At 41.5% G+C, this 15369-nt stretch overlaps 2 protein-coding genes across 2 annotated transcripts in view; one reads left to right on the top strand and one right to left on the bottom strand.

Annotated features, from left to right (window-relative positions):
* LOC117474106 (major histocompatibility complex class I-related gene protein-like) overlaps positions 1-15369 on the bottom strand; it is a gene marked incomplete at its 5' end in the record, with an annotated part of 183941 nt that overhangs the window by 116140 nt on the left and 52432 nt on the right.
* Positions 1-15369, top strand: part of LOC117474100 (thrombospondin type-1 domain-containing protein 7A-like) — a 119083-nt gene that overhangs the window by 63052 nt on the left and 40662 nt on the right. Inside the window, 2 exon segments of the mRNA XM_034120132.1 lie at positions 5281-5436; positions 10952-11155. Of these exon segments, the coding sequence (XP_033976023.1) occupies positions 5281-5436; positions 10952-11155 (360 nt within the window).

The raw sequence follows: 15369 nt of genomic DNA, 5'->3' as shown, positions 1-15369 counted from the left end.
GTAAAAACATAGTCAGAAGTGTAAGAAAAAGCAAAGTTAGTGTGAAAATATTCAAAAGATATGAGGCATGTGAGGAATGTGTTGTTACTGAAGAGGCAAGAGGACTCTCTGGTGAAACCCAGTTGTGTCGGCAGTGTTTCGGCCGACAGCAGCTGCCTCGGTGCCGCCGTGATTCCCCGGCTGGATCTGGAGTTTGTTATTAATGTCAGGCGGCACCGGGCGAACAGGTTTCCTCATTTGGCGTCAGAGACTTCACCATCTGGCCCAGAGACTCCTGAGCAAGGTCAGAGTGTGTGCAGGCCTCAATTAATCAGCCTGTTATGGACCAGGAGGAACAGAAAGACGATTATCCTTTTGGACAAAAAGCAGGAAATGGACTGTGGTTTGGTTGGCGTGGAATAAAACCCATTAACAGGAAGTTGTGTGATGTATTTCAGCAGTGGGATGATGGCTGATTATATGTTGAATACCTCCCAATTTGAAGGTATAGCTTCTTATAATGACATGGTGTTTTCAAAGCCAGTACTGACCATTTGGCATTTGATATTCTGTGCCATTATTGTCCAAATCCCCTCATATGACTGGTCCATGTTAGTGTAGGGGCTGCAGAGATGGCTTTTCAGTTTGGATGTTTCCAAATTACATTTTCCAAATAGCTATAAGATTGAACTTCATGACATTTTTTTCTTTCATTCTTCCTCGTCTCCAGACTTTCAATAGCACAACCTGACGATTAAATTGTTTAGCCTCAAATGGCATTTATTAAAAAAACATTTGATGGATTTCCATGAAATTTGGGACAATCATTTCCCACTTCCTGTTGAATCGCCGGATAACATTAACATGGTACAAATATTTTTGTTTCTAACCAATTATCAGAATATAATATAATATAATATAATCCTTTATTGTCATTATACAGGTATACAATGAGATCAGTAGAGCTACTCCTTTTTTAAGGTGCCATCAAAAATACAAAAACAAACAAGAGACGTACACATTCAGGAGAACACAACATACAAACAACGAGCATTCATACTTCAATATGCAGATCCAGTTGAAGTGCAGGACTGTATCTGCATATTGAAGAATGAATCAGCAAAACAATCTGTGATTATTATAGTATTTAGTGCCGTTAGCCGTTTGCAGACCATGCATTAAAGACTACACTACCGGAGAGGGAAAACCACCAAAGACAAATTAGGGTCCATCAACTACTAAAGCTAGGAACATAGGACTTGTTAAACTGCCCCAGGACTCGATAAAAGCCCCAGGTGGTACAATGTACGTTTGGTTATTCTCTTAAATGTCCAATTAGATAGGACATGTGCACCACTTATTAAGTACAATATCAACTCTGTATTTTAAATGATTCCCCCTTGTGTTGCAGAGATGTTCTTTAGGAAAGGATATCTTTATTATTACAGCATTTATTTTCTTGACAAACACCTGTTCTGCTTTTAGGGAATCGATGTTTGATAATGTTCAATAAGACCATCCAAAAGCTCTTTAACTGTGATAGTTGTGTTATATTAAAAAGTGAATCAGTAGGGAGCGCTGCAAAGTGCTGGCTGTGCAGGTTGAACGGAGGCGTCACATATAGAAGCAGAGGATAATATTGAGAGGCTGTAATTAATCTCTGTCTGCTCAGCCAATCACTGCTCAGTGCTCAGACTCAGAGGACCAGTCACAGCAGAGCCTGACAGAATGATTCATGAAGCTCAGGGCAGGGTGCAGACCGCAGATTGATCATAATAATGTTCTAGAAAGGCCGTGCGAGAACTTCTGACTGACAGGTTTCATTTGTAGATCTGTGACTGTTATCATTTCCTATCCACCAAACACTCTCTGCTTTTACTTCCAAACCCATTTCACACCAAGCTTTTGTTCCAATGTCCTTTGAACACAAAAGGCAGTTCTTTGTATAACACATGATGTGATGAACTCTAAATGGACATACACAAACTGTAGTCTAGTGGCTAACATTTGTGAAAACATCTTTATTTTTAACTGAAATGTGGTTTAATAAGTGTACAAATCACCATTTGATGGTAATGCAATGGTGGCATGTTGTATTGAAATATGTTGCTCATGCACATTGTCAGTACTCCTGTTTCTGTAAAGTACATTTACACAAGTATTGTACTATTTTGACATACCTGTACTGCAGGGAAACCATTGTATGCTTCATTTTGGAGGCAGATATTGTTCTTTGACCTCCACTGCATTCATTTAACACTCAAAGTAACCACCTACTAGGGTTACTAACTATCTCAAATTGGCAAAGTTTGGACCAACTAAAACAATCAACGATAATACTGTGAAATGAACCCATTGTGCAGGATGAGTACTTTTACTTTTGATCCTTTAAGTAGATGTTTCTAGAATACTTATGTACTGAAGTAACATTTTAATGCAGGACTTTTTCTCGTAATCGAGTATTTTAGGACCAAAGTGTTTCTTCTTTTACTTGTTCCACTAGTGAGTGTCCCCAGGTTTACAAACAGGATGGTCCTGATCTGATAAAGTAGTCCCATACATCTTCCCATGTGCTATTGTTCTCTTCATGGTGCATGTGTTTAGCAGCTATAAAGAAAACAACACACCCTGCTCTGTACAATAATTAGATATGACCTGATCTAATCACATCGCTCCATTGGACAAATGTTTTTGTGTTACGAGGGTCCTCAAGGGCAGGCCACATGTATGCATACTTAAGCGACACTATTAAAGGACGCACCTCTGGCCAAGTGGAGGCAATTTGCATGAGAATGAGTCTCTGCTGTTGAGGCTCAGCGAGGAACGATCCATCAGCCGCACGACCTTCAGACTCTCTGCAGCTGTTTGGGACTGAAGTCCGCCGAGAACCAGGCCACACCGAACACTGGAGGAAAACATAATCTTTGTTGTTTCAAAGATGTCTGGCTCTGGAAGATTTGGTGTGGAGAAGAGAGGAGAGTGTTTGCAAATGTTGGCTTTGATTTGTAGCTGAAAGGCTTTCTGGGGGATGCGGACCGCCGGGGTATTGGAGACTTCTGTCGTCTGTCTTTCTTACATTTTATCTTTGTCGTTTGTTCTGTTAAACTTTACATATTTTACACAACTGTGAGTTTAAAATGGTCTATTGTTGTCCCTGCACAGCGTGGTCTTCTATAATTGAATAGTCCTGGTGTACGAGTTAGAAACTGATAATCGTCTTTTGATTTTGTTGCAGAGGGAAATACTTTGACACTCTCTTCCTCTGTCGAACAGTGTTTGTACGGTTATTATTCAAACAAGAACTACATGTCTGGGGGGAAGTTATGCTAGTCTGAAATCCATTTAACTTGTACCATTATTTTTCCTTTGTCAGTGTTTAGACTGATCAGATCAATAATGATGGAGCATGTAGTAGGTAAGGGTACTCTAGTTTTGGTGCAGGAATGAGTCCTAAAAACAGTCATGACTCAGCATTTCATCACTTCCTGTCCCCTGGTCTGGAGGTCAATGGTTGTCTGAATGTGTTTTTGGTTGTTATCCTGAAATAAGGTCTGTGGTTAACACAAGCTGGAGAGATTTGTATTCTACGACATAAAATACCTCAGTAAATACCCCACTGGTGGATGGAAAAAGTGTCTAAGATTTAGGGTTAGGGTTAGGGTTAGGGTTAGGGTTAACCTTATTTTAACCTTATTTTAAATACTTTCTGTTTAGTTTCTGGCCCCCTACTCTCACATTTTGGATTCTCCATTCGGTCTTATGGTTGTACTCTGTTGTTGTTTGTTTAACTGTTAATGAATAAAGTGAATTGTTAATAGATTGCTTTATCTGTGGATCATCTTCGAATTGACGATTTCCGTGTTGACTTTGAATTTCCCTGTCTCTACTGTTTCCTGCTGCATTGTGCTGCGATACAAACACCACACAACACACTTCCAACAGATTCAAGGTTCAAGGCTTTTATTGTCATTATTCCAGAGCTACAGTGAAGATATATCAATGCAAATCTGAGGCTCCTCCAACAGAGAAACACAATCAAACAGATAGAATAGTGCAAGTAAATACAAATGAAATAGATTAGAAATAGTGCAAGAAGAGTCTAATTGGAATATGATATATTAGATAAATAATGTGTAAATTGCAAACAGATGAATGTTATGGATGTTCTCTCAAAAGTGCAGGTGTCTAACAGTCTTATGGCGCGTTTCCACTACAGCGCGGAGCACGGTTTAAGAGGGTTGTGACGTCAGCGGCCCGTTTTTGGTTGCGTTTCCACTTGGCCTAGTACCGGCCGGCGGGTCCTAATTCACAGTTTTTCTGGCCTCATAAAATCGCGGGTCCAGGGCCAGAGACAACGAGGCTGAGTCGGGCTGAGTATGCTAAACTAGAGAGAGCATCGCTGGCAAGGGGGCTACAACTACAACAAGATGGACATATTTGACCGTGATTTAATTGTAATACACGTTTCAAAATGATGCCGAAGTAACAACATACTGATACCGGTTAGTAAAAACCATGAATTAATGCTTTGTCAAGTCTGCAGACAGACGGCAGGCGAAAAACCTTTTAAAATGGGTGTTTTCTAAATGGAGATTGGCTAAGCTAACTCAGTATATGCTCCGACCGTCCACACTCACAACAACGGCCTATACAGACATAAATAAAGCAGCGGCTGTATTCACCATGACACAGGCAGTCTGTGGTGTGTACTTGTTTAACTTTTGTCTAGTTTCTGAACATATATGAGGAGCTGTGAACTCTGAGTGCTAACAGCTAACGGCTGTGTTGTTTTTCTGGGGTCCTCTGAAGATGACGTCACGGCTCCGCCTACACTGCGTTACTATAGATACTGCCCCAGTTCCTAAACTGTAATGGAAATGCGCCATAAAGTGAGCCAGTCCTAACGAGGCCCAGCCATACCGAGCGGGGCCGAGCGAGGCCGTGTAGTGGAAACGCGCCATTAGTGCCTGTGGGATGAAACCCAAAGTCAGAGTCAACTTTATTGTCAATCGTTCAGTTTGTGTGTACAGAGATCGAAATACCGTTTCCCACAATCCTGAATACAATAACAAATGTATATAAAAATATGTGTGCATATATGAATATACCTATATACACAATCAAAGACACATTTATACATATGCACACATTAACACATAAATAAAAGCACAACAATCAATAAATACAAAATAACAGTCTCTTCAATGTCTTGAGAATGTGCATTAGTGCAAAACTGTCCATAGCAGCGTAAACTGTCACAACGGTGTTCAATAACCCCCCTCTCTTTCTGTGTCCGTGCAGCGTTGCGGCCGATGGACAGCGCGCTGTGTGTGGGCATCCCCCCCGACACCACCCAGCTGTGCCACATCAGCTGCCCGCTGGACTGTGAGGTCTCTGCATGGAGCGCCTGGGGACCCTGCACCTTCGAGAACTGCCAGGACCAGGCCGCCAAGAAAGGTAGGAAGTTCTTAAAGATAAGATAAGATAAGATGAGATGAGATAAGATAAGATAAGATAAGATAAGATAAGATAAGATAAGATAAGATGGTACTTTATTGATCCCAGTTTGGGAAATTGTTTTTGTTGCAGCAGCATAAAAGACAAGGCATTTTACAATAAAACAAGAATAGAAATAAAATAAAATAAAATAGAAAATATACATGTAGATATTATATATACAAATATATATGTTCAAAAAGATATGACATATGGAATATGGAATATTAAATATTAAATATTGAACAGATTATATATGTGTAAAATGTACAACGTGGTTTTATTACAAACTATGGAGCAAAGAGTTCTCTTCCAGCCAGAGGTGATTTATTCCTGTATCGGTCCTTGAGACAGATCTCCTATCATGCAAAATGCCCTTTTTGATGTCTTTTCTACATCAACATGTGTCCCCGGTGTGTGTCCGGTGTGTGTCCGGTGTGTGTCCGGTGTGTGTCCGGTGTGTGTCCGGTGTATCCCCGGTGTGTCCCCGGTGTGTCTCCGGTGTGTCCCCGGTGTGTCTCCGGTGTGTGTCCGGTGTGTGTCCGGTGTGTGTCCGGTGTGTCCCCGGTGTGTCCCCGGTGTGTGTCCGGTGTGTCCCCGGTGTGTCTCCGGTGTATGTCCAGTGTATGTCCGGTGTGTCCCCGGTGTGTCCCCGGTGTGTCCCCGGTGTGTCCCCGGTGTGTCCCCGGTGTGTCCCCGGTGTGTCCCCGTGTGTCCCGGTGTGTCCCCGGTGTGTGTGTCCGGTGTGTGTCCCCGGTGTGTCCCCGTGTGTCCCGGTGTGTCCCCGGTGTGTGTCCCCGGTGTGTCCCCGGTGTGTCCCCGTGTGTCCCGGTGTGTCCCCGGTGTGTCCCCCGTGTGTCAGGAGACTCTCAAAGTGTCAGGAAATAAAACCCTCTCTCTTTTCCTCCGTACCCACATCTCTAAAAACGGGGGAACAACGGAGCTGATCCAGATTTGCTGCGTCATGACCACATTACTCAAATGTGGGCGGGCTTTACACCCGTGGGTTAGGGTTAGGGTTAGGGTTAGGGGGCCAATCAGAAACGTTGCTGTCAGAAACAATGCGTTTTGTGTCAACATCACATTGTTGGAGCTTTACTTGTTGGATTCGATCAATTGATCAATTAGAATTCAGAAGTGTTTAAGAAAGGTGATGGAAAACCCAAATGGCTTTCATTGGATCATGCTAGTTATAAGATAAGATAAGATAAGATAAGAAGTACTTTTTTGATCCCAATTTGTGAAATGTTTGTGTTGCAGCATCAAAAGAAAAGGCATTACATTAGAACAATTAGAAGACTAGAAATAAACAATCCAACATGTAAACGTCTCAATAGAAATACAGTAACATTCAAAAAGTAAAAAATATACAAATGTACAGTAACAACATATAAAGCAGGATATTATAAATACATTAAGTATGTGAGGAATGGAATATGAAATATTAGATTGAATATAAGTGTAAAATGTACGGTGTGTGTGTGTGCGTGTGTGTGTGTGCGTGTGTGTGTGTGTGTGTGTGTGTGTGTGTGTGTGTGTTACGTAGCTGCTTCAGCCCTTAATTAGCCAGGAACAGCGTTGAGCGCCATGACTAATGCATGTTGACTCTGCCTTAATGAAGCGCCTCAAATGAAAGGGCTGGAGATCCTCCCCCATGCATCTTAATGACGGAGCTCCTCACACTCCACACACACACACACACACACACACACACACACACACACACACACACACACACACACACACACACACACACACACACACACACACACACACACACACACACCACACACACACACACACACACACACATCAAAATGATGTTGAAATGACTACACATATAGTCATGAATAGCGCCTCAGATTATTTAACATACCAGGGACATCTTTGAGCTTTCTCTTTTGACAAAGCATGTTAGCCAATTAAAAATCCAACATGGCCACCAAGGATGGCTTGGGTGGAGACATTTTCTATTTGTTTTTGGCTTTTTCTCAAATGATTGTGGTTTTAAACCTCTGGTAAGATTGTTTACGCTTTAATGTGGCAGAGCTGTTTGGATATTAAAACACTGCAAAGTACAATAATAAGACGGCTTTAGTGAATTGTGTCAGAAAGCCCACACGTTTCCATCATAAGCTGATACGTTTGTTATACATTTCATTTCTTAATGATTTGATCTGTTATATGACGCATGACGTCCTGTGATATGTTAACTCTCAGTTTATGACGGTGGATAATAAGACGACGGTGGTTTTCCCTCGACATTGTCCTCGTTAAGTGCTGTGCGTAGATGCATCAGGACCACACATGGCTAACAGCGTGAACGAAGTAGAAATACATCTGAAAGTCTGTTCTCTGTGTTCTCCTATCGGGACGCACCCATCCACACGGTGCCATCTCGAGAACCTCGTAGAGACCGCCATCTCCTTTACACATTTCAAAAACAGTTATCATGTCTTGATCAGAATCAGAATTAGGTTTATAGCCAGGTACGTTCACACATACAAGGCATTTGTTCTGGTATCTGCTGGTGCGAACATCAACAATCTAAAAAAATAAGTTGCAAAGTAGGTAAAAAAAGAAATATATAAGGATGATCAAAAATAAGTATTTTTAAGTAACAATTTAGCATTAAAAGAGAATATTTACAACAAATGTAACACAAATAACCTTAAAAGTTAAAAAACTAAAAACATTTGAGTGACAATGAGTATATTTTAAAGTGGACCTATCATGCTATATTTGAATAATATAGTGTAGGACCATACCTATATCAGGCATATTTATACTTTTTTTTTTTCAAAATACCAAACAGATCATGCATTTTAGCCATGCCTCATTTCGCTCAATTTGCACTTTTTTTTAGCTCTGTGTTTGTAAGGGCAGATAAGGGCAGAACAGCACCATCTACAGGCCTGGCATATGTACTACAGCGTCTCCAGCGCTTTCGAACGGCAATGTCCGTGGCTGTCTCCTCCTGATTGGTGGAGTTGGCCCAATAGCCGTAGCGCCACCGTCCTGACGTCAGGACAGTGTTCAAATCTGGATCAGTTTTTATCAGATCCGTTGCAGCCCCTTTTTTAGAGATTTGGGTATGGAGGAAAATAGAGAGGGTTGTGTTTTCTGACACTTGGTGAGTTCCCTGGAACACCGGGGACACATATTCATGTAGAAAAGACGTACAAAAGTGTATTTTGCATGATAGGTCCCCTTTAAACTACAGTGCATTATATTTGAAAGTGGAGGGCTGTGCAGACGTGTGTGCAGACGTGTGTGCAGACGTGTGTGCAGACATGTGTGCAGAAAGCATGAACACGGCTCACAGTGTTAAGAAAGACACAAAAGAACAAGATGTTGTTCACATGATGAGCATTCATGTAATGCATCATGTGTTTGGGTGGACCGGTTTACTTTCAGTCTTTTATTTTGTAAATTGTAAATGGACTGCAGTAGTGAGGGTCTCTTTCTGTCTGCTTCTCCTGAGACTTTCTGCACAGCCATGTTTCCACAGGTCATCACAGCCGAGTGTTTCCACCTCTCATCGCCGTCCGTTCACACCACTCTGCAGATAGCCAGATAAATGTCAGATAGAATTGAATTTCCTGCACCCCATCCTCCATCCTCCATCCTCCTTAAAACACCCCCCCCCCCCCCCTCCTCTTATAAAGCCTCCATCAAAGGCTCCAGACACATGTTCCCACCCGTCTGATTAAATAAAGGTTTTTGAGGGCGAAATGTAATAGAAAAGGTCCCTGCTGCCTCTCCAGGAGTCCTTATCGGGCCGGAGCAGAGTGAGGATGAAGAGGAGGGGGGGGGGGGGTGACCTTGGAAAGGCTGGAGTTAATAATAAAAGAATAATAATAAAGCTTTATTTATATAGCTCTTTTCATACATCACAGCTCAAAGTGCTTTACAAAATGGCGACACATCACAAGTTAAAAATAAGCAACAAGAAATTCCCCTCAGATCAGAGACTCACAAAGTGTCATCAATATAAACCCCTCTCTCTTTTCCTCCGTACCCACATCTCTAAAGACGGGGGTCTAACGGAGCTGGCATTAGCTCCCCCTCCTCCCAAAATCAGCGTGTCTCTAACAGCTGGAACAGAGGAGGATGAGGGATTTCTAAAATCCATGATCGGTTTGGTATTTTGAGCAAAACACTTCATAGACATGTTTCTATATATCTGAGACCCATAATATATGCCTAAAAATATCATGATAGGAGAACTTTAAAACCTTTACAGATAAATGCAGCAACATATAACATGCTAACAGGTTAAGAGACACAAGGAGGCAAGATCAAATACAATGAGTTCTCTCGTTAAGATGAGACACAAGACAAGTGAATAGATGCAACAATATAAAACCCTATAAAATAACCCCCCAACAAACCTCTGGGTCATGGGGTCCTTGCCCTTGAGACAAAGAGGAGAGCGAGCCCTGAATGGATTAGTAACTCTGGTGTAATTAGAGGAGAATAAAAACGTTCTTCTTCAAACCCCGGATTAATGGAGCGTCGTGCAAGACGTAATGTTATCATGAGAGCTCACAGAGGGAAGTTAATGTGCTTTCTGTCAAATCACAGCCAGTGGGGGGGGGGGGTCTGTCATTAACATCCTGTTGTCAGAGGTGTAAAGTAACTAAGTACATTTACTCAAGTACTGTAGTACAATTGAGGTTTGTTCAATACTTGAGTGTTTAATTTGATGGTACTGTGTACTTCTACTCCACTACAGTTCAGAGGTACATGGTGTACTTTTCCTCCACTACATGTATTTAATACCTTTAGTTACTTCACAGATGTGGATGAATGATGTGAAATATAATCAAGTGTTAAATCAGACTTTAGTTCCACCTGGAGTAAATCCACAAGCTACCCTGCAGTATACAAAGTCATTCAAACTAGCTGCTCCTTTACCAGCTTTGAGAACACTTTCATGATCAATCATTATAAAACATATCATATATATTATTCTGAAATGGAGCAATCTGCACAATGACTACTTTTACTGTCGCTACTTTCACTATATTTTGATGAGAATACTTTTCTACTTTTACTTGAGGAACATTTTGAATGCAGGACTTTTACTGAAACAGAGTATTCCTACACTCTGGTACTTCTACTTTTACTCAAGTACAAGATCTGAGTACTTCTACTTTTACTCAAGTACCAGATCTGAGTACTTCTACTTCTACCACCTCTGGAAACAACCACGAAGAGATCAACAATACTGTAACTCGAAACAAAACAAAAATACCACAAAGAGACAGAAAATATTCACAAAAAACAACTAAACAACATCCAAAGACACAAACAAATAGACGCAAAACAACCCAACAAATATATAGACGACTTTAAATAGACACAAAAATAACATAAAACAGAACCACAAAAAGAAGCCAAATAACCACAAAGAGACAGGAAAAAATAACAACAAAACAATTCTGAGTACTTCTCTCTGTTGTTCCGACAGGCTTCAAGCTGAGGAAGAGGAGGGTCTCCAACGAGCCGACGGGGGGCCCAGGTACTTGCGCTCACCTGGTGGAGGCGGTGCCCTGCGAGGAGCCCGGCTGCTACGATTGGCTGGTTCTGAGGCTGGAGGACTGCACCCCCGACAACGAGAGGGAGTGTGGGGCGGGAACTCAGATCCCTCAAGTGCAGTGTGTGAACAGCGACGGTGAGTGTGTGTGTGTGTGTGTGTGTGTGTGTGTAGTGTGTGTGTGTGTGTGTGTGTGTGTGTGTGTGTGTGTGTGTGTGTGCGTGTGTGTGTGTGTGCGTGTGTGTGCGTGTGTGTGCGTGTGTGTGTGCTGTCGTGGTGTGTGCGTGTGCGTGTGTGCGTGTGTGCTGTGTGTGTGTGTGTGCGTGGTGTGTGCTTGTGTGTGTGTGTGTGTGCGTGTGTGCGTGTGGTGCTGTGTGTGTGTGGTGTGTGTGTGTGTGTGTGTGTGTGTGTGTGTGTGTGTGTGTGTGTGTGTGTGTGTGTGTGTGTGTGTAATTATGGATGTATTCCTGAACACAGTCTGTGCTAATGAGGGCTCAGGGGAGACAGAGGTGGGGTTACATATTATTCTCATAATCAGAGTCCCATTCACAGTGAGCAGGGCCGCCATGTTGTTTCTGTGATTACCATCTTCCTCCTCTTCCTCCTCTTCCTCCTCCCACACTGACTCTCTCTGCAGCTCATTATCCTTATTCTCTTTCTGCTGAAACATTAAAGGAAACCTGAAAGATAATTCATTAAGAAGCAGGAGGACGTCCAATCACTGCTGAGACCTTTATTATCTTTTTTTAGTAATTTAGTAATGTTCACATCGGAGCGTTGAACGTGACGTTTCCTCATCCTCTACTTTAAAGAGTCCTCTCCTGCTGATGTTCAGGTGTATATCAGTATTTATTACATGGCTTAGTTGAATACTCGATTCTGATTGGTCAATTCAGAACACGTGACACGTTGTTAATCCAGAACAGACAGACCGCTGTCAAGGACTTATTGACCGTTGTTAAGGACGCTCACATCTGCACAAACAAGTCCGTTCGATTTAACTGTATACAGTTTGGCTGAAAAGCAAACTGCATGCCGATCTAGATCCCTCCGCTTCGCGTCAGGCTCCTGATCTGCCTGTCGGTGTTCTTTTCCCCATAATGACCGCGTCGCTGCACATTATCCCTTACATAGCGTCTCTACTTTAAAGAGTCCTCTCCTGCTGATGTTCAGGTGTATATCAGTATGTAGTGTCTCTACTTTAAAGAGTCCTCTCCTGCTGATGTTCAGGTGTATATCAGTATGTAGTGTCTCTACTTTAAAGAGTCCTCTCCTGCTGATGTTCAGGTGTATATCAGTATGTAGTGTCTCTACTTTAAAGAGTCCTCTCCTGCTGATGTCCAGGTGTATATCAGTATGTAGTGTCTCTACTTTAAAGAGTCCTCTCCTGCTGATGTTCAGGTGTATATCAGTATGTAGTGTCTCTACTTTAAAGAGTCCTCTCCTGCTGATGTTCAGGTGTATATCAGTATGTAGTGTCTCTACTTTAAAGAGTCCTCTCCTGGAGAAATCCTATTGGACCAGGAGATGCTGCCTTCAGGGTCCAATGCAGGAACGCCACATCCCTGCAACACTATAGACTACATGTAGCTAACCCCTCATCATATCATATTACTTAATCATCCATACCTTCTTTCCTTCATGCTCTCTTATCTATTCAAATGTCTGGTGAGCTTCTTGAAGGTGACCTCATCTCCCTCCATCTTCTGAGAGGCACTCAGCTAGAGAGGTGCTTCCTTTAAAGAGTGAAATCAGAGTTATTGTTGAATTAGATTAGTTCCACAGTCAGTCTGGATTCACTCTTCCTTTCTTCCACATTACCTCCGTCTGAGATGTTCAGCAGTGACTCGTCTGAAGTGAGCAGCGCCGAACAGAAAATGGTCTCTTTGATGGTGTAAAGCTTGCAGAGCTGAGGGTGAACTGGTATCACTCCACCTGCTCAGATCGGAGAGTTTACAGAGACACTTTGAGTCTGTGGAAACGGAGATAAGGATGCTGCTTTCTCTGAAGCGCTGCGATGCTACAAGGCCTTTTTAAATGACTCTGAACATCTTCTATTTACCAAAAAGTGAAACATTTCTATCCCTGGAAACAGCAGGAATTCAACGTGCTTGGTAGTCGTGTTAGCTTAGCTTATAGTAATGCTAACCTCCATCCTAAATGACAACAAAAGTCATAATAACTTCCTGTTGGAGGGTCTGGGTAGCTTCATCCACACATTCAAGGTGTTAGCTAACTAGCTATCGTTCGTGGGACCAAATCATTACAGACGGCTCAATAAACCCAATGATATGAGCAGTGGCTTCTTGTGGAAATGGTAGAGCGGTACTTTTATTGAATCAAAATGTAAATTGTATGTGTCTGTGTTTACCAAACAAATGGCAAAAACCATCTTGACTACAAAGCTGAAGTGGGTCGAGTCACTTCAGCTTTGTAGTCAAGATGTTTTTTGCCATTTTCAGTGTGAATGCAACCAAGTATAGATATAGAGAGACACAGATTGAGACACACTATGTATAGTTATCAGCCCCCCCCTCTTTAACTGGGTGTCTGATTGCTTATTGGTTGAATCCAGTTCTCTTTACTTATCGAGAGTCATCTCATGGATTCCTGTAACAAAAGACATCCTGGCAGCCATCAGTTTTAAAAAGACACTTTAATGATTCCCCAGCACCATGCGGCTTCCCTCAGAGTTCCTCCTGACTCGTATTGATCTCTTGTTGTGTCCTTCTGATGAAAATGGATCTGTTTTTCCCCGGGGTCTCCGTTGTGTCACTGGTTCTCTCCGCCCTTCACAAAGACATTTTCACAGATATGCTGGGCTGAGGACCGCTTGCAGAGCCGATCAATACTGTCAACAAATCCCAGTGAAAAACCTCAAATATAAACCGGTGTTTATTCTAAGACCCTTTGCCTTCAGTCCTGTTAGACGTAATGGTCCTTCAACTCACGCTTATCCTTAAAAACGGAGCCTCTAGCGTTATAAAGATTTAACAACAACAATGATAGCTCTGTGATTTGCACTGCTATAAGAAAACACAATGAACTCACCTTTACATTCCCAAACATCCACTCTCAACATGTCTGATTCACTTAACTCTGATGGGAGTGTGTTGAAGTATTAATGTCAAGTTAAGTGTTGTTAAGGATTAAACATCTGGAAATGATGCATACGGGTCAGGACCATTGCATGTCTGTTGCAGTGATTGAACATGTGTGAAAACATTGGGAACAACTGGGACCAGAAAGTCAAAGTTAGCGTTCCCTTTTCTAACGTTTAGATTCAGACACAGGGTGAAACATTACTGATAGATTTATAACAACGTGGATCGGCTAACGATAACATTACAAACAGCTTAGTTGTGTTGCTTTTAGAAAAATAACATGTTTAGCACATAAAATAGGCCAGGACTATTTGTGTTTCAAGCACATTTTAAAAGCTTTTTATTATTTGTGAAAGGCCAAATATACAAATATAAAGGTTTGAAAATGATGGACAGGATCCTCGTCTCTTGGCTCCACATATTTTTATTGATTAATGCTTTTTAGTCTGCAGAATATTTCTGACAACTTAAATCTGCTGAAGTTCATTATTCAGAATGCTCAGTTGTCAAAAACAAGTCTTAAATGTTTTCATTTTCCATTTTGAATGAACCCTAACCTTTTTATATCTGTTAAAGCACACAGATAAAAATGTAAATCTGTCGAATGACTCTCATCTGGATATCTATATATTGACTAAATGCATTTAGACCACACACAGTAAAACCCGGAGTGTTAATTTAACACTCCGAGATAAGGACCATATGTTCACTGGCTCAGTGTTAAAATTGACTCTTTTTTTTAGAGTCACTTTTTTTAAGTGTTTAAATTAACACTTAAAAAGTCAATTTTAACACTGAGCCAGTGAACATATGGTCCTTATCTCGGAGTGTTAAATTAACACTCCGGGTTTTACTGTGTAGAAACATTCATCTGTTTGCATTTAATTGCAAATTAATTATCTAATTATCAGATTCCATTTACTTGTATACAGACTCTTCTTGCACTATTTCTATTTTATTTGTATTAACTTGCACATCTCAAAACATTCTCTTGCACTATTGTATCTGTTTTATTAGTTTTATGTCCGATATATATTCATGTTGCTCTGCTGGAGGAGGACTTCAGGTTCTCATTGACATATCTACTGTAGCTGCTACATGATGATAGAGACTTGCAATGTCTAATACCTTAAATCTTCCTGCAGATGAGTTTGTGTTTTCATTTTCCATTTTGAATGAACCCTAACCTTTGTTGGTCTGTAAAGGCACGCAGATGAAAATGTAAATCTGTGTAATGACTCTCATCTG

This window comes from Trematomus bernacchii, unplaced genomic scaffold (genome assembly GCF_902827165.1).
Source record: "Trematomus bernacchii unplaced genomic scaffold, fTreBer1.1, whole genome shotgun sequence".
NCBI classification, from domain to species: domain Eukaryota; kingdom Metazoa; phylum Chordata; class Actinopteri; order Perciformes; family Nototheniidae; genus Trematomus; species Trematomus bernacchii.
This window is presented reverse-complemented; position numbering and strand designations above follow the sequence as displayed.